The 25,904-nt window shown below is 45.7% G+C and overlaps 2 protein-coding genes across 2 annotated transcripts; one reads left to right on the top strand and one right to left on the bottom strand.

The window, feature by feature from the left end:
* Positions 1-317: 317 nt before the first annotated feature.
* GLB1L (galactosidase beta 1 like) lies at positions 318-13,843 on the top strand. Its single transcript, XM_075284573.1, has 16 exons — positions 318-506; positions 2,379-2,548; positions 4,155-4,305; positions 5,111-5,171; positions 6,018-6,112; positions 6,214-6,394; positions 7,230-7,288; positions 7,466-7,587; positions 7,668-7,708; positions 8,142-8,260; positions 8,684-8,758; positions 8,840-8,929; positions 9,011-9,124; positions 9,373-9,504; positions 9,590-9,814; positions 13,095-13,843. The coding sequence occupies exons 1-16, from the start codon at positions 453-455 to the stop codon at positions 13,347-13,349; spliced, it is 1,944 nt and encodes a 647-aa protein (XP_075140674.1). The 5' UTR covers positions 318-452; the 3' UTR covers positions 13,350-13,843.
* A 1,386-nt stretch (positions 13,844-15,229) lies between these two features.
* On the bottom strand, positions 15,230-25,738 carry ANKZF1 (ankyrin repeat and zinc finger peptidyl tRNA hydrolase 1). The gene is made up of 16 exons (XM_075285680.1): positions 25,705-25,738; positions 24,855-24,982; positions 23,722-23,822; positions 22,981-23,083; positions 21,962-22,149; positions 21,536-21,651; positions 21,153-21,306; positions 20,849-21,068; positions 19,307-19,402; positions 19,079-19,222; positions 18,588-18,716; positions 17,928-18,195; positions 17,736-17,847; positions 17,483-17,650; positions 16,305-16,375; positions 15,230-16,028 (listed from the first exon to the last, which is right to left on the bottom strand). Exons 1-16 carry the CDS (start codon positions 25,710-25,712, stop codon positions 15,902-15,904), a joined length of 2,133 nt encoding a protein of 710 aa, XP_075141781.1. The 5' UTR covers positions 25,713-25,738; the 3' UTR covers positions 15,230-15,901.
* Between the last annotated feature and the right edge of the window lie 166 nt (positions 25,739-25,904).

The raw sequence follows: 25,904 nt of genomic DNA, 5'->3' as shown, positions 1-25,904 counted from the left end.
TACATCTCTCTATAGATTTCAGTATAATAGTAATGTATAGTATGAGAGAATTGCATTGCTTGCAGGAACAGCACATAGGTTCCCTGGACAGGATCATGTGACCCCTCCCCCTATAGGCCGCCATATGACACTATTGGTAAATCTGTGCAGCTCAGCATGTCTGTGCTGGTGTCTGGTCTGCGGGGCCCCCCATAGTTACACCCCTGCCCCTCTGTTATTATCTATATGCCATTGTACTATTGATGTGGACACAATTGTCCTGACATGTATTTGTGCCGGCTCTAGGACCCTGCAGACTCTGGTAGCAGACGCTGATGGTCACATGATGATGATGTTGTGTTCAAGGCGAGAGTCAAGTTTCAAGAAAGGGAAGAAGAAAGAGATGAATTAACCCAGAGCTGAGATCCTGACATCCGGAACAAGGCAGGATCCAGGAGCTGCAGGCGGTGGTCATGGCAGCGGGGGCGCTCTGGTTGGTGCTGGTGGTGGGTTCTCTGTGCCCGCTGGTGAGTATCCGTGTCAAATTCTGCAACTTTGTCATAACCTTTGTGTTTCAGGTCTTAAGAATCTCCAAGATCTTTGTTGTCAGTAAATGGTTATGTTGATGTTCACATTCAGAGGTCCTGGTCGTGTTCGGCCGGATTCGTTGCATTGTGTCTGTCCTATCTCCGTTGGAGCGAGCCGTGCACCTGTGAGAGCAGGAAATGAGCAGGACTCGGGTGCAGCCCCAACGACACTGTGTATAAAACGCTCCCAGATCTATGACCTCAGCCCCGGCGACTGCTGCAGAAAATCCAAATCTGTTGCATTGTGGTCACCGGTCGCTTGCAATTTTTTTTTTTTACCATAGTCACATGTGTTGCGTGACAGTCACTGCACATGGTCATGGGATTGCTGTGTTACTTTTTGGCATGCGACACATGCCACTTTGAAGCCCTAACCTTAGGCTGCACTCACATATACGTCAGAGTCTCCGTCGCAGTGTCAGCCTAAAACACAACAATGGACGCCCAATAGACCCCAATATAATCAATGGGGTCTGTACTTGTTGGTCCATATGTCCGTTGTTCTGGTCATTAGATGGACACCCCGAAACAGATGTGAATGTAGCCTTACCTGTATACAGTGTTGTCACTCACTGCAGGGGGATATGGTTTACTCATTGCAAATAAACTGTTTGCATTTCCTGCAATGGCTGATAACAGGGAACAATAGAGCGCGTTCCACTACATAGATAATGTTGATAGACCTTAGGCTTAATGGGGTTAAACTTTCCTGACTTCTTCCGCTAGTTTCTTCATGCTGGACCCCAGGTCACGTGATCAGACCCTGACCCCTGGGCCTCTCAGCCCCCTCCTTCCTCTCCTAATTTCACAGGATACTAGCAGTGCTATGGGGGACAGCTGACAAGAGTAAAGTCCCAGGTCCAGAATGAAGAAACCGCCGGAGGAGGTCAGGTAAGTCTAAGGCTGCAGTCACATGACCGTGAATACTGGAAGTGTCATCTCCATTTTTTAATAGATGTCACATGTCACCGACCATCAAAATATAGGTCATCTCCTATTTTTGGCTGTTTTCACGGATCCCTCCGTACATTGAACGGTATAGGAGATCCTTGAAAAGAGGTGACCCTCGGGTGCAGGACATCCATTTATCAAGTCCATTTTGCACCTTGGTCATGTGACTCTAGCCGTACTCCCCGGACAATCCCTTAATGACCTTTCATGTCCTCTAACATTGGCCATGTTACACACAGTGCACTGAATTCAGCCGCTTTTTTGGGAAGTGACAATTTCAGATACAAACCTACAGCTAGCCCAAGGTTCCTGAACCTTCCCGAAGACTAGATGGCCCATGGGGCTTTGTCTTCCGTACATGGTCAGAATAGGAGGTTGCATATTATTATATATTATTATTTCATTCCTCTAGAGTCTTATGACGATCACATGACTGTTCTTCTCATAAGGTCTGTGGTTGGTGTCTCATTCACATTGCGGCGGGATTGTAGCATTCATATCACATTTCCAACATTGGGACCCCCCTGGTTTTACTGGCATAGACTTCATTAAACTCCACTTTTGTACTGCTATAAATCAGATATATTGTAGGTTTTTGCAATAGACTGATCTGAACTCTATAGGATCCTATGGTTAGTCCGGGTCAGTGTTAGGGCTCGTTCACATCTTCGCCCGGGACTCCGTTCTGCAGGTTTCCGTTTCCTGCACAAAACAGGACAGGAGATGGAAACCTGTCGGCATCTTTCAAAAATTTCCACCCTGAAATTGTAAGAAATCAGGTTTAGTGTATAAATGATGAATGACTTTAGTGATTTCTATCAGACAATATAGACATGTAATGATTGGCTCTCTGGTTTCCAGGTCTCGGGGGATCCGTCCTTCACTATTGACTACAACAAGAACTGTTTCCTGAAGGACGGCCAATGTTTCCGTTACATCTCGGGCAGTATCCACTATTTCCGGATTCCCTCCAGCTATTGGAAAGACCGACTTCTGAAAATGTATATGACCGGGCTCAACGCCGTTCAAATGTAAGAACATCTACTATTATATACTTCCTATAAGAAATCTACTCATATATACTTCCTATAAGACACAGTTAGGGTATGTTCACACATAGGAATTTGTCTCCCATTGTTTTCCTTAAACATTTAAACACGTAGGAATAGCCTTAAGAAAGGCTATTTGTCTCCTACCTTTAGATGTCTTCTCCGCGCCGCCGTTCACTTGAAATCCCATTTTTCACCGGTATGTAAAGGAAGTCTCTCGCAGCACTGGGGGCGGGCCCCAGCGCTCAAACAGCACTGAGGGCGTCCCCAATGCTGCGAGAGAATCTACAGCACAGCCTCCATCTTCTTCAGGAACGGCCTCTTCATGCGTCTTCTTCCAGGGCTTGGCTTCAAACTACTAGGCCTCAGGCAGAGCCGACTGCGTATGCCCACAGGCCACAAGAAAATGGCCAATTACTTACTGTGTAAGCAGCCATTTTTCTTGTGGCCATGGCCATGCGTATTCGGCTCTGTCCAAGGCCTAGGAGTTTGACCGCCTGCATCGGAAGAAGACGTGTGAAGAGCCCATTCCTGAAGAAGATGGAGGCAGCACTGGAGAGTTCTCTGCCAGCAATGGGGACGCCCCTAGTGCTGTTTGAGTACTGGGGACCGCCCCCCAGTGCTGTGAGAGAACTCATTTGCATACCAGCAAAAAACGGGATTTCAACTGAACAGCGGCACGAAGAAGACATCTAAAGGTAGGAGAAGAATAGCCTTTCTTAAGGCTATTCCGACGTGCCAACCAGAAAAAAATTGTGTTTAAATGGTAAGACCCCTTTAAGAATCTTGCTTTCAAGACCAAGTCCCAAGGGGATATTTCCATCTTATAAAGTGATGGCGTATTGTTAATCTGTCAACCTCTGGGACTCCCGCCAATCCTGAGAATGAGGGGCTGCTGTGCTGATCTAGTGCTCCATCCCCCTCCTGTTCATCTGACTGAGCTGCAGCTGACCCTATAGACCAGAATGGGGCCGTGCTGCTGTTCCCTGTATACCCCAGATGCAGTGCGACACCCGACAGTCTCAGGACTGGGGAAGGTATAAATGGTGCAGATGTATTCCAAAAACAATAGGCAGGAGAGATATTCAGCTGCAGTGCACTCTGCCTGTGCAGTTTGGCTGATCCTAAACCCTCCACTTAGATTCCATTACATATTCTGCTGTACTTGCATATGATTTGCACTTCTATTGGTAGATACATGTCATTCTGGTTGGGGCAGGTCATCCCGTCTTTGCTTTGGGAGTTTCTGGAGGTTGGATTGTGTAATGCTCTTTTTAGAGGCAGTTACATCCCAGGAGCAATTGTGTGTTATTCTCCTGTGTTGCAAACAATTAACATCAGGGGTTGCCCAAGGTCTCCATGATGGGAAGATGGGTACGGTTTAAGGGCTCATACCCACCCTAGTTAGAGGAGGTGCAGTTTGGGCATCTTGCTAGAGAGGAGCGGTGTAGGACTGCAGCAAGGCCTGGTCTTCCTGATATCCAGTATACGTCATTGTGCACTTTTAGTTTAGACATATGCCTGGCCCTGCAGGCCATAGTTGACCCCCTGCGGCCCCCATACCTGGTAATTATTACCTCCTGTCTAGATACGTGCCCTGGAACTTCCATGAGCCGCAGCCCGGGGTCTACAACTTCAGGGGAGACCATGATCTGGAGCATTTCCTGAACCTGACCATGGAGCTGGGCCTTCTGGTCATCATGAGGCCGGGCCCTTATATCTGTGCGGAGTGGGACATGGTGAGTAGCCGGGAATCCGTCACCTCTGGAACATTTCATTTGGCTGAATTCACATTAGTGCAGTCACTAAGTAACAGATACTATGAACATTCTTCTTCATTTTTAACCCTATCCAGTCAGTGGCTTCAGCTGGGTTACTGTCCTGTCTGCTAGGAGAGTGTAAACCAACTCTACCATCTCTGTTCCTTCCACCTTGCTTTACACTGCATCACTGATTATGGAAGCGCTGAGTTATGACAGTTGGACTTGACTCCTACAGCAGCACAGAGAATATAAGGATATGAATGTGTTAATACTTCATTAGAAGGGAAGGGTTTCTAGTTTTTAGTTTCTGGTTCTGCTATTTTTCATGACGGGACTTTCCAAATTTATATTGTTGTGTCCTGAACATCAAGGAATTGCGTTCAGAATTATTTGTCGTGAAAACTTCCTGTTTTATCTTCTCAATTTTGTAAACTTTGCCCCATATTTTTCACCTCCGGGAGTCTGTGCTTTTACTGATTTCTGCGCATGCACACAGAAGTCAATGGGAATAATCAGAGCTGCAGTGTAAAGTATGGCGGAGAGACAGGATGGATGTAACTAGCAGTGACTTGTCCTGGATCCTAGCTGTGTGAGGTAGTTGCGACTTTTAGCTTAGTCATAGAAGGATCTGAACTGCAATACCAGTTTTATCCACATGGGGCAGCACTGAGTAGATGTAAATGATGCCCATGGGTAAGCGATCCATTATTGGCTGTTACAGAAATATTATCCTTGTGATGCAGACAGTATGTGCCGTCATAGATCTCTCTTTACATATCAGGGCGGACTCCCAGCCTGGCTGCTGAATAAGAAGGACATATCTCTGCGCGCCTCCGATCCAGGTAAGCCATATTAACTATTGATTCTTCACCTTGGTTTTGATCATTTGAGCAATAATCAATCACGATCGCCTCTTCCCGTCACGAGCTCCTGAGCTCCCTCTAGTGGCGGCTGCAGGCAGGAAGTATATAATGTGTATGGGAAAATTGGAGATGCCATTCTTGGCCATGGAAATGATTAAACGGGCCGGTGTGTGGGAAAGCTTTATTAAGATTTTTAAATTGCAAGGATACTGAATTAAAGGGGATGTGTCAGGAAGAATAATATAAGATTACACCTATAACCCTATTTCTAAATCCTTTAAGATTTACATTTTATTATAAACATCCAGGTATTCCAGAAATACTTTTAGAATAGCGCCACCTGCTGCTTCTATTGAGCAGTTTTTCTGTGTCCACCTTGGCTATTGTGCAGCGGTGGTCACACATGCTCAGTCTGATCCAGGGGTGTGGTGAGCTGACTGTCTTAGAAGCTGCAGCATCTTCTCCGCTTGTCAGGGGAGATCCTGAGCGAATGATGCGGTGACATTTTGTTACTGCACCCGCTCAGCACCTCCTCCGACAAGCAGAGAAGACGCAGCATCGTCAGAAGGAGCCGGCCCATAACACCGCGCAGATCAGAGAGAAGTAAGGCTGAGCATGTGTGTCCGAGTCTGAGGTGCCCTGCGCTAGTCGGAGCCTTTATTAAGACTGGCATATAAAACACCAGTCTTAATAATTGTGCCCCAATATTCTCCATGGGACATCCCATTTATTAGGTGATCATTTTCAGGAATTAAAGTCCTTTAGTATCTAATAATCTTCTATCCATGGAGACCGGTGTCTAATCCTTCTCTCCTCCAATTCCAGATTACCTGAAAGCCGTGGACTCCTGGCTGTCCGTCCTGCTCCCCAAGTTACGTCCACGTCTGTACAACAATGGGGGGAATATTATCAGCGTCCAGGTAAAGGAGCTCATCTGTACCGTCTGATGTTCTCTGAGACGGCTGCTGTGTGCCCAGCGTCTCCATCGTGCTCCACTTCACCAACTTCTTTGATGTTGCAGGTAGAGAATGAATACGGCAGCTTCCAGGCCTGCGATTACGGTTACATGCGGCACCTTCATACCATGTTCCGCCTCTACCTGGGAGATGACGTGGTCCTCTTCACCACAGATGGGAACGCGGATTACTTTCTGAAGTGTGGCACCTTGCAGGATCTCTACGCTACTGTTGATTTTGGTCCAGGTTAGCAATGTAAATTTCTTCCACAGGTTCAAGGTGTTTTTTGTATCTAGTCTAGGCAATCCTCTCAGCTGATCAGTGGGGTCCCAGTTTCACTGAGGCTGTAGCATGTGGGTTTGCCTGCCAAGCACGGCGTCATACATTGTTTAGTAGCCACGCTTGGCATTGCAGATCATCACATTCATTTAAAGGGGTTGTCCTTTTTTAGATGAGGTCAGGGAAGGAGGAAAAAAATATACCCACCTGCTCCTGGTGCTCCAGGGTCTCACAGCGCAGTCTGGTCTTGTTGCTCTTGATCTTGTTTTGGCAGAAGTCACCACTGCATGTGACTGCTGCGGCCACTGATCGGTCACATGCAGTGGAGATTTCCACCGGAAGAAGACACTGGAGCAGCAACAGGACTGGAGACACTGGAGCACAGGGGACTGCAGAGTATGGGGGTTTGTTTGTTTTTTTTCACCTTCCCCAGCCTCATAAAAAAAAAAAGTTTAGCCCAGACAACCCCTTTAAATGAGACTGAGCTGTGAACAGACCATGTGACTATTGAATGTGACACCCCATGACCTGTGAAACAGAAGGTGCACTGCAAATACTTCACATAGCTGATCCATGAGGGTCCTGGGTGTTGGACCCCTGCTGATCTTCAACTGATGACTATTTCATCTAAGAACCCTAATGTAACCCAGTGCCTTGTTATAGGATCGGTTGCCTGCCTGTCTTGTTTTACTACTAACTTGATATAATGGAAACCAGTGTGCCGGTGTGACTGGAGAGGAGTGTACTGGAGGAATGTTCTGAAGGGAGATTTATAGACGACGCTTTCGCTTTTGTCTTTCAGTGGCCAATGTAACTAAAGCCTTTGAAGCCATGCGCAGATATCAGCCCAGAGGACCCCTGGTAATGTCATTCCTTTTGCACCCAGTGTTAGGAAGTGCTGTTGGTTTACTAGGTTGGGAGTGAGCCCTATTGCATACTGGGCAGCAGTACCTACCACTGTGCAGGGCGCATACAGGCCGAGCCAGCCCTGGGTGAGTCTATCTCATCTCATCTGTCCATATCTCATTTCTGCTGCAGGTGAATTCTGAGTATTACATGGGTTGGCTGGATTACTGGGGGGATAAGCATGCGGTGAGTCCAGCGGACAGAGTGAGTGAGGGTCTGCAGGCCATCCTGGAGAGCGGGGCCAGTGTCAACATGTAAGTACATATCCAGGACCTTGTAATAAGATCGATATCACTCACTATTATAATCTGCCATGGCCTCTGTTCTATTCCAGGTATATGTTTGAGGGCGGCACCAACTTTGGATATTGGAATGGTAAAAATCTAACAATTTGGACTTTCTTTTGTTTACTGCTCTCCCCAGATATTGCAAAGATCTCTGTGTATAAAGAGTAAGGTGAAGTATAGAACTGTATGTGCTAGAAGTAATCGTCCAAGATTGCAGTATGGCGTGTTTAGCAGTGTAGAGAAGCTAAGCTTAGTGCTTGTGCTCCGACTGTCCCCATGTTACATTCATTCCTATGGAAATGGTTCTGTATGTGGGAGAAAATCCGAGCAGACACGGGGAACCTATAAACTGCATGCAGATGTTGTTCTTGGTTGGATATATTATCTATCTATCTATCTATCTATCTATCTATCTATCTATCTATCTATCTATCTATCTATCTATCGATGTATATGTATGTATATGTGATGTGCACATATTATAGACATTTATTTATTGCAGCACTTTTCTTTATCCTCAGGCGCTGATTTTCCTCACGTCTACAAACCCATCACTACCAGCTATGACTACGATGCCCCTCTAACAGAGGCCGGAGACCCCACCGATAAATTATTGGCAATCCGTTCAGTAATTAGTAAGGTAATTGTTCTCATCACGTGCTCCATGTACAAGCCTTACACACCTGAGGCTCTATCCCACAGCGCCGTATTGTGGAGATATTCTACATTGCATCCAGTGGCCCATTAATGGATTTATTATTAATACGACCTACTGATTCATTAAATGACTTGTAATCCAATAACATAAGATGGAGTTTCTTTTCTTATTAGTCTGCAATGTGCCATTCCTCCTAGCAACTTGCAAATAAATTGGCAACTGGGTGTTACCATCTTGTAGTCAAAGAGGCGTGTCCCTATATAGGCTGGCATGTGCAGGGAGACGCCCTCACCAGCGACCTGAGACTAAACTGACCGATGGTCTATGACATAAAGCAGCCATGTTCTTCAATCCTGGACATCCTCTGTAAATTTAATATGTTTTATACTTGTTTTCCCCTTCTAGTTCCAGCCGGTGCCACAAGGACCCATCCCCCCACCTACTCCAAAATTTTTTTACGGTTTGGTGACTTTTAAGAAGGTGAGCTCTGACTATATAGATATCTCACATAGTATGGCCGCCTACAACACAATGAGATCCCTGACGTCACTCCCTGTTTAGGTCGGAGATCTTGCGGATCTATTGGATATGCTGTCACCCACTGACCCCTTTGTGACTCAGTACCCCATCACCTTTGAGGATGCCAAGCAGGTACCATGTACACGTGTGCCGTACCGCTCCTGAGACTTACTCTGCAGGATTCTGCATGTGACTGGTTTGTCTTCTCTTCAGTATTTCGGGTTCATGTTGTACCGGAACCGTCTGACCGGAGACGTCCCTGAGCCGACTCCTCTATCGGCAGTAGTGAGTGGAGTCCATGACCGGGGCTACGTGTCAGTCGGTGGGGTAAGTGAGGAGGAGAAAACAGAGCCCCAAAATTCTATACTATCACCTGCTACAGATGGAGGGACATAATAAGCTCAGTGTGCGTGTGTATCAGGGGAGTTGTACGTGCACACTCGGCATATATGTGTATGGTTTGGCGTCGGGAAGTTAGCGGTCTGCCAGACTAGAGTCCGACCTTCAGTAATCTCAATACATTAATACAAAGTAAATGTAATAAAGCTCATCATGGTCTGTACTTGTTTTCGCAGCAATTTTACGGCGTGCTGGAAAGGGACAGTTTAAAGGATGTAAATGTTACAGGGAAGGAGGGACAATGGCTGGATGTATTAGTGGAAAATATGGGGAGAATCAACTATGGCAGCAACCTCAAAGACTTCAAGGTAAAGGCAGCAGCGGTGTGCTCTGTGACTTCTATCACCACGTGCTTTACTTACAGATATTAATATATTTTACTGACTCCATTAGGGGTTAATAGGTAACCTGACGCTGGGGACCGACATCCTGGAAAACTGGGTGATGTATCCGCTCAACCTGGATGGCCCAATATCCCAAGGATGGCCTCACATTATGGATGACCAGATCCTGAGGGTGCCGAAGGCTGGGAACGGGACAGGTCCAGCCATCTACAGCGGAACCTTTAAGATTAACGACATTGGAGACACGTATCTGAAAATGCACAAATGGACAAAGGTAACTGTAATAACATTATGGCCTGAACAGAGGGGTTCTCTTTAACATTTATTATCAAATAAGGGTTTAACCCTTAACAAACATTACTTATCCTGTACTGATCCTGAGTCACATCCAGTATTATACTCCAGAGCTGCGCTCACTATTCTGCTGGTGCAGTCACTGTGTACATACATTACATTACTTATCCTGTATTATACTCCAGAGCTGCACTCACTATTCTGCTGGTGCAGTCACTGTGTACATACATTACTTATCCTGTATTATACTCCAGAGCTGCGCTCGCTATTCTGCTGGTGCAGTCACTGTGTACATACATTACATTACTTATCCTGTATTATACTCCAGAGCTGCGCTCACTATTCTGCTGGTACAGTCACTGTGTACATACATTACATTACTTATCCTGTATTATACTCCAGAGCTGTGCTCACTATTCTGCTGGTACAATCACTGTGTACATACATTACTTATCCTGTATTATACTCCAGAGCTGCGCTCACTCTTCTGCTGGTGCAGTCACTGTGTACATACATTACATTACTTATCCTGTATTATACTCCAGAGCTGCGCTCACTATTCTGCTGGTACAGTCACTGTGTACATACATTACATTACTTATCCTGTATTATACTCCGGAGCTGCGCTCACTCTTCTGCTGGTGCAGTCACTGTGTACATACATTACATTACTTATCCTGTATTATACTCCAGAGCTGCGCTCGCTATTCTGCTGGTACAGTCACTGTGTACATACATTACATTACTTATCCTGTATTATACTCCAGAGCTGCGCTCGCTATTCTGCTGGTACAGTCACTGTGTACATACATTACATTACTTATCCTGTATTATACTCCAGAGCTGCGCTCGCTATTCTGCTGGTACAGTCACTGTGTACATACATTACATTACTTATCCTGTATTATACTCCAGAGCTGCGCTCGCTATTCTGCTGGTGCAGTCACTGTGTACATACATTACATTACTTATCCTGTATTATACTCCAGAGCTGCGCTCACTATTCTGCTGGTACAGTCACTGTGTACATACATTACATTACTTATCCTTTATTATACTCCAGAGCTGCGCTCGCTATTCTGCTGGTACAGTCACTGTGTACATACATTAAATTACTTATCCTGTATTATACTCCAGAGCTGCGCTCGCTATTCTGCTGGTACAGTCCCTGTGTACATAAATTACATTACTTATCCTGTATTATACTCCAGAGCTGCGCTCGCTATTCTGCTGGTACAGTCACTGTGTACATACATTACATTACTTATCCTGTATTATACTCCAGAGCTGCGCTCGCTATTCTGCTGGTGCTGTCACTGTGTACATACATTACATTACTTATCCTGTATTATACTCCAGAGCTGCGCTCACTATTCTGCTGGTACAGTCACTGTGTACATACATTACATTACTTATCCTGTATTATACTCCAGAGCTGCGCTCACTATTCTGCTGGTACAGTCACTGTGTACATACATTACATTACTTATCCTGTATTATACTCCAGAGCTGCGCTCACTATTCTGCTGGTGCAGTCACTGTGTACATACATTACATTACTTATCCTGTATTATACTCCAGAGCTGCACTCACTATTCTGCTGGTGCAGTCACTGTGTACATACATTACTTATCCTGTATTATACTCCAGAGCTGCGCTCACTCTTCTGCTGGTGCAGTCACTGTGTACATACATTACATTACTTATCCTGTATTATACTCCAGAGCTGCGCTCACTATTCTGCTGGTACAGTCACTGTGTACATACATTACATTACTTATCCTGTATTATACTCCAGAGCTGCGCTCGCTATTCTGCTGGTACAGTCACTGTGTACATACATTACATTACTTATCCTGTATTATACTCCAGAGCTGCGCTCGCTATTCTGCTGGTACAGTCACTGTGTACATACATTACATTACTTATCCTGTATTATACTCCAGAGCTGCGCTCGCTATTCTGCTGGTGCAGTCACTGTGTACATACATTACATTACTTATCCTGTATTATACTCCAGAGCTGCGCTCGCTATTCTGCTGGTGCAGTCACTGTGTACATACATTACATTACTTATCCTGTATTATACTCCAGAGCTGCGCTCGCTATTCTGCTGGTACAGTCACTGTGTACATACATTACATTACTTATCCTTTATTATACTCCAGAGCTGCGCTCGCTATTCTGCTGGTACAGTCACTGTGTACATACATTAAATTACTTATCCTGTATTATACTCCAGAGCTGCGCTCGCTATTCTGCTGGTACAGTCACTGTGTACATACATTACATTACTTATCCTGTATTATACTCCAGAGCTGCGCTCGCTATTCTGCTGGTGCTGTCACTGTGTACATACATTACATTACTTATCCTGTATTATACTCCAGAGCTGCGCTCACTATTCTGCTGGTACAGTCACTGTGTACATACATTACATTACTTATCCTGTATTATACTCCAGAGCTGCGCTCACTATTCTGCTGGTACAGTCACTGTGTACATACATTACATTACTTATCCTGTATTATACTCCAGAGCTGCGCTCACTATTCTGCTGGTACAGTCACTGTGTACATACATTACATTACTTATCCTGTATTATACTCCAGAGCTGCGCTCACTATTCTGCTGGTGCAGTCACTGTGTACATACATTACATTACTTATCCTGTATTATACTCCAGAGCTGCGCTCACTATTCTGCTGGTACAGTCACTGTGTACATACATTACATTACTTATCCTGTATTATACTCCAGAGCTGCGCTCACTATTCTGCTGGTACAGTCACTGTGTACATACATTACATTACTTATCCTGTATTATACTCCAGAGCTGCGCTCACTATTCTGCTGGTACAGTCACTGTGTACATACATTACATTACTTATCCTGTATTATACTCCAGAGCTGCGCTCACTATTCTGCTGGTACAGTCACTGTGTACATACATTACATTACTTATCCTGTATTATACTCCAGAGCTGCACTCACTATTCTGCTGGTACAGTCACTGTGTACATACATTACATTACTTATCCTGTATTATACTCCAGAGCTGCACTCACTATTCTGCTGGTGCAGTCACTGTGTACATACATTACATTACTTATCCTGTATTATACTCCAGAGCTGCGCTCACTATTCTGCTGGTACAGTCACTGTGTACATACATTACATTACTTATCCTGTATTATACTCCAGAGCTGCGCTCACATTACATGACTTATATCCTCCTATATAATTACTTTCCTCTGCAGGGTCAGGTCTGGATAAATGGCTTCAATCTTGGCCGGTATTGGCCTGTCCGTGGACCACAAGTAACCCTTTATGTGCCAGGCACTATTCTAAGCTGTTCGCAGGTGAATAACATCACTGTGCTGGAGCTGGAGAACGCCCCGGACGATCCTCTGGCCATGCTCGTAGACAGGCCTATACTGAATGGGACGTCTACGCGGAAAATGAGCGGCAGCCTGTTGAGGTCACATGAGCAGAGACGGTGGACTCTTATCTAACGCTCTGATACAAGTTTCCTGCCGGGTCCTAACCTTACAGAATAAGGCCTGGGGTGGTGAAGAATCAGTCTGGTTTACATGCAAGGCTGCAGGAACTGAACACGAATCACAAGATACAATCAACACGCCATCATTTCTTCTGCTATTGGTCGTCTGCGCTTTTTTTTTTACCTGATTTGTAATAAGTCGGTCAGTATTGGATCAGGATAATCCCCAATATCATTCACCTCCGCCATTCCTGAATAATGGTGATGTCAGCAAATTAACTTCTCAATCTTTTCTTTAGCTTTATTTTTGCACCAGTGGTTTGGAAACCATCATAAAGCAGGGCAGCCCTGTGTGCATGGGGCCTGAATTATAGGAATGAGGATCTATTAGGTGTTCAGGCCGCCATAGCCCAGGTCAATAGAAGATGGCGCATCACTCTACAACCTCTTATGGGGAAGAAGGAATGGGTTAATAATCTGATATGATTGCTGTAATAAAGATTTACATCCGTCTCTTCACACCAGAGTCATTGATGTCGTGGACAAGGCGCAGCACTGCAACATTAAAGCTCATGTTTAACATTAGGATGACTGAGACTGACGACGACTACAATGGTTTATGATATGAAACAAAAAAATTGGACACAAATTTAAGACCATTGCAAAAAATCTCCCGCAAATATGCACTTGCCTTGGCTGCGCCCCTTTAAGTCAGGGGTGGGCAATTAAATTTCCCATGGGGCTGCATAAGAAATTGAAACTACTCTAGAGGGCCATGTGCAACGTGGCAAATTTAGCTCCACCCACTTCTACGTTGAATCTGCCCATTCCCAATCATCTTTCCATGTGCCCCCACAAAGTATAATCCTCCTACAGTCACCCGTACACTATATGCCCCCACATTATAATGTTTCCTTTCAGCTGCCCCCCCTCTCCTGGTGCCCCAATTTAAACTGGTGGAAACTAGAGGGGACATGAAACTGGGGCAGCTGGAGGGGGGCATTAAACAGTGGGGGTAGTTGGAGGGGGACAATAAATTAATGGCAGCTGGAACAGGACATGAAACTGGGGGCAACTATAGGGGGACATTAAAATCGGGCAGCTGGAAGCAGACAAACTGGGGGCAACTAGAGGCAGACAGGTCCCCCTCCACGGTTTAATGCCCCCTCCAGTTGTCCCCAGTTTAATGTCCCCCCAGTTTAAGTGCCCCCTTCATCTACTCCCAGTTTCATGTCCCCTCTCCATTTCTCCCTCAGTTTCATATCCCCCTTTTCATGTCCCCATCTCCATTTCTCCCTCAGTTTCATATACCCCTTCATCTGCCCCATTTCATGTCCCCCCTCCATCTCTCCCCCAGTTTCACATCCCCCCCTCCATCTGCCATCTCTGCCCCAGTATAACATTCCCCTTCCATCTCTGCCCCTAGTTTACTGAGACACACACACACACTCTCCACCCTGCATCTCACATTCCCCTCCACTCTCAGTACCTTAGGACACACACCACATGTCTCCATCTTCTTACACTGTCCTGCCGGCACAAAGACACGCCTCCCTAGTCAAGCTACGCGGGTCAGACTGAATCAGTCAGAGGGCCGGATATGGCCCGCGGGCCATACATTGACCAGGTCTGCTTTAAGTCTTCCACAGTCCAGGAGTAGAATATATGACCACGCCTGGCCACAGAATGTCATTGACTGGCCACACCTTTCATAGTATAACCGCCCCTGTCTAGTATCTTTGGAGGTGTCATTTAGTCACAGGGTCACCTAAACTTTAGACATAATGCACAGCCCCTGCTCTCTCCTTCCATCTTTCTTTGGCTCTTTTTGTTCAGTAAAGTACAAATTAGGTAAGAAATCACCCAGAGAGCGGCTCCTTATAAAACCTTTATTGATTAGATCTATCTCCTCCATTGTACTGAATAGAATACTAGCCCTTAGTTCATTAAAGGGGGTTTCTGGACCCAAATCGATTTTTCATACTGATGACCTATCCATAGGGTAAGTCATGACTATGTGATAAGTCGGGTCTGACAGCTGGACCCCGCACAGACCAGCAGGAAGTAGCTGATGGATGGGTAGTAAGTAATAAGAGCTGCACTGCAATTCCCTGGACTCTCCACTAGGCAGTGGATGGCGCTGCGGCGCCGCTCCTATTACTGAATTTGCTCCCCTTCCACAAACAGCTTCCTGGACCCGGAGACTCCTGTGGATCTGGGGCCAGAAAACTCCTTCAACCCTATGAAGTAAGTCTGATATAATAATATTACCTGATTATTGGCACTTTATTTTTTGGCCACATTACACTTTGGTCAGATATTACGTATCACAGAATTCAGTCAGTAAGTGGCGGCAGCTTGTTGGGGGTTATAACGGTCCGGATTATATACTGCCACCTGCTGGTAAGGTTATCAATAACCATATAGTGTTTCCTAGTAGCACCCATGATCCCGTGGTCTGTTAGTAGTAGCAGCATACACCTGGTTATGGGCCGCAGAGAAGACGCTGGACCAGGCGGTACCGGTGACCCCGGCAGTATTGCACATACTATTGCGGCTCAGCGGTTACTTCTGGGATTTGGCGGCCTGGCTACGTCGATGCTCTTGTAAACAGCGAGTGGTACAGAAGGAGAATTCAAGGTACTCAAATGGGATTTTTCCTAAAAGGGATTCTCCACATTGCCAGCAACGCCTAAAAGACGAAACAAAATGTCAGACTCTGACTCTGGAGAGAGGCTGCTGAAAAAATGACTGAGACACATGACCAAACGCTTTGGATATCCTCCGAATTACCGCACTGCTCGCTGGTAATAAGATCTGACTTTAGCTTTAGATGTGAATGGAGAAGAAAGCATCATTTAAAGGGATAGACTCCCTTAACTTAGGAAATGCAAGATGCCTTGTATGTCGTGACATAGTTCCGTTTATCAGGACACCAATAACATTTGGGGATACAATGGCTCATTACCTGATAGTCCCCGCCGTTTCATTAGTGAGGTTGATCTGTGCGGCCAATCTGCGCTCCGCGGCAATAGCTCTCTGCAGGAAATAGAAAACTGAAATATCAGCCTAGGTTTTTTCCCCTTCACAATGGGTGTTGCATGGTCTTCTTCTCAGCCGACAAGTCTGTGCAGTTTACCTGCCTTACTCCCATTCTTGTAGCCCCGCTTTCTTTTCCCTATTAGATGCAATATAACCCTGCAAAGAATGGTAAAGTCTATGGTGGTGTCATTGAGGAGGAAGGTCCTGGCAGGGCACTACCTAATCCAGGGGTAGGGAACCTTCGGCCCTCCAGCTGCTGTGAAACTGCAACTCCCAACATGCTCCATTCACTTCCATGGGCGTTCCAAGAACACCAGAGCAAGTATGCATGCTGGGAGTTGTAGTTTTGCAACCGCTGGAGTGCCGAAGGTTCCCTACCCCAGACCTAGCCATTTCCTTGCACAATATTGCACAACGCTGTCGAAGTTCTTTAATATCTCCTCCTCTGTTTTCTATTAACTGCAGTGTGTAGGTGTATACAGCAAAGAATTCTCTGTCACTGTACCCCAGGCGAACGGTCCTGGCAGGGCACTACTTACATATTTCCTATTACAATATTGTGCAATGATTTGCTACTGGCCATACAAACAAATGGTGAGTATTTACATACAGCAATTCATAGAAACATAGCCGAAGATTACTCCATGTAGAGATGAAATTGGAATCGTAGTCACATGGTGCAGTCAAAGCCAAGACTGGATCCGAAAACATGGAAAAGTACACGGGAAAGATGGATACTTCTCTCTTTAACCCCATGCACACGGGCAGATAGGGTCCAGATAATCTAGATCCTATATTGTCCTCATTTCTGGGATTGAATGGGATCAGGAGACCTGGACTCCAGGATCATAGTGATGTTTTATGGGAGGGGTCCCTGCCTGGGGTTCCATTGTCCTGTACATAGTATATGATAACAACGCCACGAGGAGACATCAAAGATCACTTGGATACAAGGAGTCCCCGTCTCCTGAATGGGTTTGGGCTGGAACTATGGTGATGGACGGATCAGATTTTCTGGCCCATTTGCAGGAAGACTATTGGGTCCTGTATTTCCCTGCACGTGTGATCCCAGCCTTGTTATGTAATGCTACAGGCAGACTTCACCTTCTCACGGTCACTCAGAGCTGCAAATCTCTTCTTCTCGGCCTCCTCGGCCTCCCTCCTCAGCCTCTCCTCTTTGTCTTCTTTCTCCTTCTGCTTCCTCTGTGCCCTCTGGATTCGCTTCTTCTCTGCTTTGCGTGCTTCTACCTCTTCAGATATCGGGCCAGGGATCTAAATTCAAGACAAGGGGCTCAATGACTTCACCACTGCCTCAAATATCAAGGAACTGCGGACTCTGGTGGCTGCGGCTACCCACCTGGGACTTGCTGTAGTCGTACTTGTCGGGGTTCTCTTCTTGGTACTTGCGGAAGCTATTCCTGGTACGCTTGTCAGCAGATACTGAATATGGGGTCTGGGCAGACGAGTCCCTGAAAGACATGAAAATTTGTGAGAATCTGCAGCAAAAAAATACAAAAACATACGGAGAGGTGTAGAAGTATCTACAGACCTGAGCGCAGGGTCCCAGCCGGCATCCATCAGCAGGCAGGCTACTGGCCCATGTCCTGCGGCTGCGGCCACGTGGAGCAATGTGCGCCCCTCTACGGGCAGGGGTTCATTCACCAGCTGCTGCACAACCTCAGGGGTGGAGAGTCCAGGACCAGAGGAGTCACCAGAGGAACTGAGAAGAAGAGCTTGTAAGATCTGCTTGGCGGTCTCGGTATCTCCAGTCTTGCAACAAGTGAATAAAACGTTACGAGTCCTGAACAGATCATCACCTGACCGGAAGAATGAAATGTAAGCAGCCATGTCTGAATCATGTCCGTCTCAACTTAGAACAATCCCTACTTATTATAAGGATCTCCTGGACTATAAGCAGATGACAAAGTCTCCATTTCCTGTGGATTCAATGCAAACCTTAGAGTCAGTGCTTCATTTCCCTGCAGCGCCACCACAGGTGATACGAAGCATTACAAATAGTCCATTCAAATAAAGGGGTCTAAGAATCTTATAAAACAATAGCATACCTTTAGGAAATACCTTCTATTTCAGAAAGCGTTCTTACTGTGCAGCATTTTTGTCACATCTGCCTAAAACTTTTGCACCACACTGCATACGTATGTGCATATCAATATAAATGTGACTCTTCTCTGTGGTGTCGATGCTTTACCTTCTAGTACAGATGCGGGGTGATGTCTAGGATTCTCCATTTCCTCTGTGGCTGAATCATCCTCATGATCGTGCGTCATCCTCTGAGATGTGACACTAGGACCGGCCGCCCCGTCATCTTGTGTGGGCTCTATCATTGGAAAAACATTCTAATCAATGTTACATATAAAGCGATATAAAGTTATATTCATTATAGAAGTGCATAGAAACTTCCGGGGAACACTGAGCTTGCATGTTTACTAAAGGAGGATAAGTGGCTGCCAGATGGCGCTTATCTCCATTGTGAACGACACATCAGATGTGATCAATTCATCACTGGAGACATTCTGCTTTCCTTATAGACCTTGGATATTCTAAGTATCAGAGTCTATAAGTCTCCTGGCTTCTCAATAGTGCACCCTATTTCTCCCGCACACATACGATATATATGTCTGGTTGCGTAGCCCTCTGATGGCGGCCGGCACCATCACTATTCATATACAATACACCTACTTGTTCCCTCCTTTTTCTTCCTCTTCTTTCTTTTCCTCTTTGGCTGCACTTCATACTCCCTTAGATCCAGCGTGCTTATGGTCAGCTCTTCCTCCACGTATTCCTCAGGCGGGGGAGTCTCCTCTTCCGATACTTCTGCGGCATCTAGAATAAAAAGAAATAACTCTACAGTATATTCCACATACAAGATTCTCTGCAATATTCCATTATTTTACATTATAGATTTACCAATCTTCTCTTCTTGCTTTTCTGTTCGTCCAGTTCTTCTTGGCCGTATAGATTTCTCTCGTATTCCACTGACCAGTGACAAGGAGGCGTCCTGCTCTGTGTTATTAGGTGATAGATAGCAAGAGAGAAAGCCCCTTAATATATAAATATACACCCCTAGATCTCCATGTACAGGATAAGTAATGTAATGTATGTACACAGTGACTGCACCAGCAGAATAGTGAGCGCAGCTCTGGAGTATAATACAGGATAAGTAATGTAATGTATGTACACAGTGACTGCACCAGCAGAATAGTGAGCGCAGCTCTGGAGTATAATACAGGATAAGTAATGTAATGTATGTACACAGTGACTGTACCAGCAGAATAGTGAGCGCAGCTCTGGAGTATAATACAGGATAAGTAATGTAATGTATATACACAGTGACTGCACCAGCAGAATAGTGAGTGCAGCTCTGGAGTATAATACAGGATAAGTAATGTAATGTATGTACACAGTGACTGCACCAGCAGAATAGTGAGCGCAGCTCTGGAGTATAATACAGGATAAGTAATGTAATGTATGTACACAGTGACTGTACCAGCAGAATAGTGAGCGCAGCTCTGGAGTATAATACAGGATAAGTAATGTAATGTATGTACACAGTGACTGCACCAGCAGAATAGTGAGCGCAGCTCTGGAGTATAATACAGGATAAGTAATGTAATGTATGTACACAGTGACTGTACCAGCAGAATAGTGAGCGCAGCTCTGGAGTATAATACAGGATATGTAATGTATGTACACAGTGACTGCACCAGCAGAATAGTGAGCGCAGCTCTGGAGTATAATACAGGATAAGTAATGTAATGTATGTACACAGTGACTGCACCAGCAGAATAGTGAGTGCAGCTCTGGAGTATAATACAGGATAAGTAATGTAATGTATGTACACAGTGACTGCACCAGCAGAATACTGAGCGTAGCTCTGGAGTATAATACAGGATAAGTAATGTAATGTATGTACACAGTGACTGTACCAGCAGAATAGTGAGTGCTGCTCTGGAGTATAATACAGGATAAGTAATGTAATGTATGTACACAGTGACTGTACCAGCAGAATAGTGAGCGCAGCTCTGGAGTATAATACAGGATAAGTAATGTAATGTATGTACACAGTGACTGCACCAGCAGAATAGTGAGCGCAGCTCTGGAGTATAATACAGGATAAGTAATGTAATGTATGTACACAGTGACTGCACCAGCAGAATAGTGAGCGCAGCTCTGGAGTATAATACAGGATAAGTAATGTATGTACACAGTGACTGCACCAGCAGAATAGTGAGCGCAGCTCTGGAGTATAATACAGGATAAGTAATGTAATGTATGTACACAGTGACTGCACCAGCAGAATAGTGAGCGCAGCTCTGGAGTATAATACAGGATAAATAATGCCAACAATTAATCCCTGCACTCGCACCCAGCGGTGTTACCAATGCTTTAGTTGGGCCTCCTTAAATAAAAATGTTTGTACATGTCTACATTGTACCCAAGCCTCCTTACCGTAGAGCTGCAGATTGAAGAGTTGAGTGTGCACCCTATGGACCTCCCTGAAGGTGGCTCTCCTTGTGCAGAAAGGAATTCCAAAAACTCTCGGGTCTTTCCTTGTTATGGGAGAATTACGTCCCAAGAAAAGAGCCTTATCAGAACGAGGAGCCCTGAGGAATATTCCTTGAGCTTCTTGTATATGTTCTGCCCAGCTCTGTAATAACTGGTTGATGTCCTGTAAGTGACAGTAATATTATTACCTAGGACTTGTATGGAGTCTTCTTATGAGCACAATATGAATAAGATGTAGACGTCTCACCGTCATCAGAGCAGCCTGGTTGTATCTCCTCAGAGCAGCTCCGGCAGACTTAGCCATGTGACCGCGGTTCTGGGCATCGTGGACGGATTGTGCGCTCCCTCTTTTGGCTCTCACTGTGTATCGATGGAAGGTCTTGTGCTTTACTGCCTCCTTTCTGTAAAAACGATAAGCGCATAGATAAGTGCCAAGGACAGGATCCTAGTCACATAATGCCTAAAAAACCATGTAATTAAGGGAACATGGCATCCTCTGTAGCTGTAACTCTTCACAAATCTAGTGCTATAGTAGAATAGAGGGGGGAGGGAGATGCAGCTGCAGCTATTCAGTGTGACCCCAAAAACATAGCATTAAACCCCATCACATAAAGAAAAAAAGAAACGTACCCCTTATAGACAGCTCCGGCAAAATGACCTCCACCAGCCATGAGTATCACCACCACCGGATTCTCCTGCAGGCGCTTCACGCAAGTCAGCAAGTGATCCGGTGTCACATCTGTGTCCTGCAGCAGGATACAAACATGTTATACGTATGGGGTCACCACTGGTTAAATAGGGAAGTAATAGACGTCTTATACTTATGGGGTCACCACTGATACAGGGCAGTAATAGACGTCTTATACTTATGGGGTCACCACTGGCTAAATAGGGCAGTAATAGACGTCTTATACTTATGGGGTCCCCGCTGGTTATACAGGGCAGTAGTAGACGTCTTATACTTCTGGGGTCCCCGCTGGTTATACAGGGCAGTAGTAGACGTCTTATACTTCTGGGGTCACCGCTGGTTATACAGGGCAGTAGTAGATGTCTTACCTTCGCTGCCCCCAGCACACAGCGGTAGACAGATAGCAGCCGCTGCTCTCCATTCCTAAATAAGACGCTCTGTGTCCGGCTGGGCTGAGCAGCGATAGGAGCTGCATCATTATCAGGCTCCGAGGTCGGTCCTGACTCCAACTCATCCGAGCTCTCCGAGTCTGAACCAGAAATACTGGAGACGTCCCCTGGAAGAGATTGGTAAGACTTCTGAAACATGGAGAATTAGAAATACAGAACTGATGCAGGAGGCCGGGGAAGGTGAAACATAAAGGCAAAAACAAGCAAACCCATACTCACCTGTCCCTGGCACACTGCTGTCCCCACCACTGTCTGGTTTAGCGGCGTCAGGAGGCTTTTGCAGTGGAAGTCCTTGCTGAACGGGGCCTCAGAGGTCACATGACAAGACCTGAGACGTCACTCAGAAACACGTTGGGCAAGGACTTCCGCTGGAATAAGTCCGCAGTCATCACAGGACTGGACAGTGGTAGGGGACACTGGAGTGCCAGGAACAGGAGAGTATGGGTTTGGGGTTTTCTTAAGTTTCACCTTCCCCAGCCCCAGTTCTGTATTTCCTGGACAACCCTTTTCACAGAAGGTCCTTACATATGCTGTTGGTGTCTTCTCCCTCAACCCTGAACCAGTCTTTGTCTTTTCCTTCAAACATGTCTGTCCAGATCTTCTCACTTGTCCCTCTACCCTTAAAACCCCCAAATCTCATTTCTGAACCTCTCACTAGTTCATGTCTCATCCTTCAACTCTTCTCCTGCCATAGTCTTGTCCCTCAATCCTTCATCATCTATGTCTTGTCCCTTGCCCGTGTCCACATCTTTCCTCAGCCATTTACCTTTCCATGTCTTGTCCCTCTACCAGATGCTCAACTAAAGGATGACATCTGTACATGGACATCTTATAGCCTAAGGGGGCGCAATGGCTCCTCCTCTCTATACACATTTCCCAATATTACAAACCGGTGCGATTTAGCATCTCTTTTACATACACTTCCCCTAAACCCTCACCTGCCCGTGTCTTGTCCTGGAAATCCTCTTCACTTATTGCAGCCGCTCCTTTGATTCTCCTCTTCAGGTTAAACCGATGCCAGTCCAAAGTGTAATGTTCTTTCTGTAACACAGAAGTCAAAGTTCAGCTATAAGGCTATGTCCACACAGGACAGGTATCAGGTGGATTTACAGCAGTGGAAGTACAGGAGGAAAGTCGGCAGCACTTAGAATAGATGCAACATGGATGAGATTTCACCAAATATTGTCCACACGCTGCAGATAAAGATCCATGAGAAATCTGATCAGAAACTGACCTACGGTGTGGTCTGAAATCTGTAGTGAGTCAATATGTGCTGCAGATTTAACCCTACACATTCTGTAAATATGCAGCACAGGGTAGGGGATAAGACAAGTCTACTGAAGGTCTCAGCACCGAGACCACGACCGATCACAGGAGGGGGATCCCTGAGAGTCTTATGTGATAATACCACGTATGACCGCTGCTCCATCCACTTCTATGGGAGTTCTGAACAGCGACCTTTGTCGGCCCTATAAATGTGAAGGGTGACATCTTCTCATAAGCAGTAATGATTTCTTCCCTGCTTTTTACTGCAACTCCTCTTGTTCCAACTCCCTGCTCTTTACACACAAAAGCTTATCAGGAAGCCAATAGATGGAGAGACTATTTCCATTATAGCAATGATAGAACAATTCTAAACTATATAGGACATGATGTGAGATACAGTAGACACAACGTACCTGCTCCTCCCGGGAATCGAATGTGCACTGACAGGTTGAACAGGTCATCCGGTCAGAAATTTCTAAGATATTTGGTAATTTTGCTTCTAAGTCCTTCATTTCTAGGGAAAAATAATCGGAAATAGCAATTACTAAAAATAATAAAATATCGAATTTTTGTTTATAAAAGATTTAAAAAAAACATTAAAATAATCATATGTTAGGCTTGTGTGCACCACCCACCCCAATAGGCTATTAAAGGGATTGTCCTGTTATGGACACTTATTCCCTATCCACAGGACAGAGGATAAGTGTCCGATGGTTGGGGACCTATTCCCTGGGTCCAGTGGTGATCAGGAGGGTAAGGGACTGAATGCCCCTAAAGCAGGGATACGGAACGTACGGCTCTCCAGCTGTTGCAAAACTACAACTCCCAGCATGCATACTGGCTCTGCTGTTCTTGGAACTCCTATGGAAGTGAATGGAGCATGTTGGGGGTTGTAGTTTCACAGTAGCTGGAGAGACGAAGGTTCCTTACCCCTGTCCTAAAGCCTCCTTGTGAATGGAGCAGCAGTGCACTTGTGTGACCGGCGCTCTATTCACTTCTAGGTGGCGGGAGACGCTACCAGAGGTCACACAAGTGCACCAATGGACTTTCGGTCCTCCATTCTCCTGATGTCTGTTCCCCAGTGATCAGACACTAATCCTCTGTCCTGTGCATAGGGAATAAGTGTCCATAACAGCTCCACCCCTTTAAGGCTCTTCAATATAATGAAATCGTATCATAAATCTCAATTAATATTGTAGTTGTTACTTAGTATTTATCTTTAGCGTAGACAGCATTGCTTGTTGTTACATGGACACCGTCATAAAGCTGCTGTTGTTGGATCTTTCATTCCTATTAGTCTCCCTATTCAGTACTCTGAATGCTCTCCATTAGAGATGAGCGAGTACTGTTGGGATCAGCCGATCCGAACAGCACGCTCCATAGAAATGAATGGATGCACCTGGTACTTCCGCTTTGACGGCGGCTGGCCGTTTAACCCCCCGCGTGCCGGCTACGTCCATTCATTTCTATGCGAGCGTGCTGTTCGGTTCGGCTGATCCCAACAGTACTCGCTCATCTCTACTCTCCATGCTTCATGATCTTGTACCTGGAGGTTTCGTTCTCTCTTCTGAAGAATCGTCTCTTCCATTGCTGCTTTTATTCAGGGAAAGATCTGACAACACCGGGCTCAATGGATTCAGATCAAACAAACTGATCGCCTGAAGGCCAGGAGACCTGAGGAGATAAAATAGAGGTCAGCTTGAATGAAATGATAGCCGTGTGAAAAAACTGTGCCAGGAAGCTGCTGCTAAAGCAAAGGGATTTATAGGATCCGAACATTTTTTGATCCCAATGACCTATTCACAGGTTAGGTCATCGGTCATCAGTATCAGATAGGTCAGGGGTCCAACACCTAAACCGATCAGCTAATGCGCCTGCTGGAATCAGCTCTCTCCTATTCTGGTAAATTGGAGCTATGATGTCCTGTGTGTACTGACATCTTTCCGTCATCGTCAGCGGGGATTTTTTTCAGCAATTTGCTCTTCTGTGGGATCAGACCAGACAAGATAGCCTTCACTCCCTTCATATATCAATTCGTCTTGGCACCCATGACCATCGCCAGTTCACCGTTTATCCTTCCTTGGAGCGCTATTTGGTTAGGACCTACTAAGCACTACGTCCCAGGAACACCCCATAAGACCGGCCATTCTGGAGACACTGCGATCCACATCTAAAGCCGGTACTTGTCACTGTCACTCACATCCTTACACCATATGGGGCCGTGCAGATACTAAATAAACCCTTCAAGCTGTAGCCTTGTAGCACATATGGCATCAATATTACCGCACAGCCCTGAGGAGACTTCCAAAAAACTTGTAACGTCACAGTACGTCTGTTAGAACAGCCACAGAAGACGCACAGTCAGTATAATAAGTATAATGTGAATGAGTCCTTACCCCTCCATGCTGCTCACACGTGACCCGGCTGTCACTTCTCTTCCTCATGTGACGTCACTTCCGCCCACCCCTCCAGCGACACAGCAAGAGCTTCTCACGCTGGACCAAAACAAAACCTGGACACGCCCCCCCCGCGCAGCTATTGGTCAAAGCGTTGTGAGGTCTCTCTGTGATTGGTCCCTCGAGCACTCACAGACTTG

Source organism: Leptodactylus fuscus, chromosome 8 (genome assembly GCF_031893055.1).
Source record: "Leptodactylus fuscus isolate aLepFus1 chromosome 8, aLepFus1.hap2, whole genome shotgun sequence".
NCBI lineage: Eukaryota > Metazoa > Chordata > Amphibia > Anura > Leptodactylidae > Leptodactylus > Leptodactylus fuscus.
This window is presented reverse-complemented; position numbering and strand designations above follow the sequence as displayed.

Coding starts and splice junctions, on each gene's coding strand:
- ANKZF1 (XM_075285680.1), bottom strand. Junction 19,403..20,848: donor CTTCAATCTGCAGCTCTACG/GTAAGGAGGCTT, acceptor CTAATAACACAG/AGCAGGACGCCTCCTTGTCA. Junction 18,196..18,587: donor CCCCGCATCTGTACTAGAAG/GTAAAGCATCGA, acceptor TCTTCCGGTCAG/GTGATGATCTGTTCAGGACT.
- GLB1L (XM_075284573.1), top strand. CDS start 453: ATGGCAGCGGGGGCGCTCTGGTTGGTGCTGGTGGTGGGTTCTCTGTGC. Junction 5,172..6,017: donor TCTGCGCGCCTCCGATCCAG/GTAAGCCATATT, acceptor CTCCAATTCCAG/ATTACCTGAAAGCCGTGGAC. Junction 8,261..8,683: donor TCCGTTCAGTAATTAGTAAG/GTAATTGTTCTC, acceptor TTCCCCTTCTAG/TTCCAGCCGGTGCCACAAGG.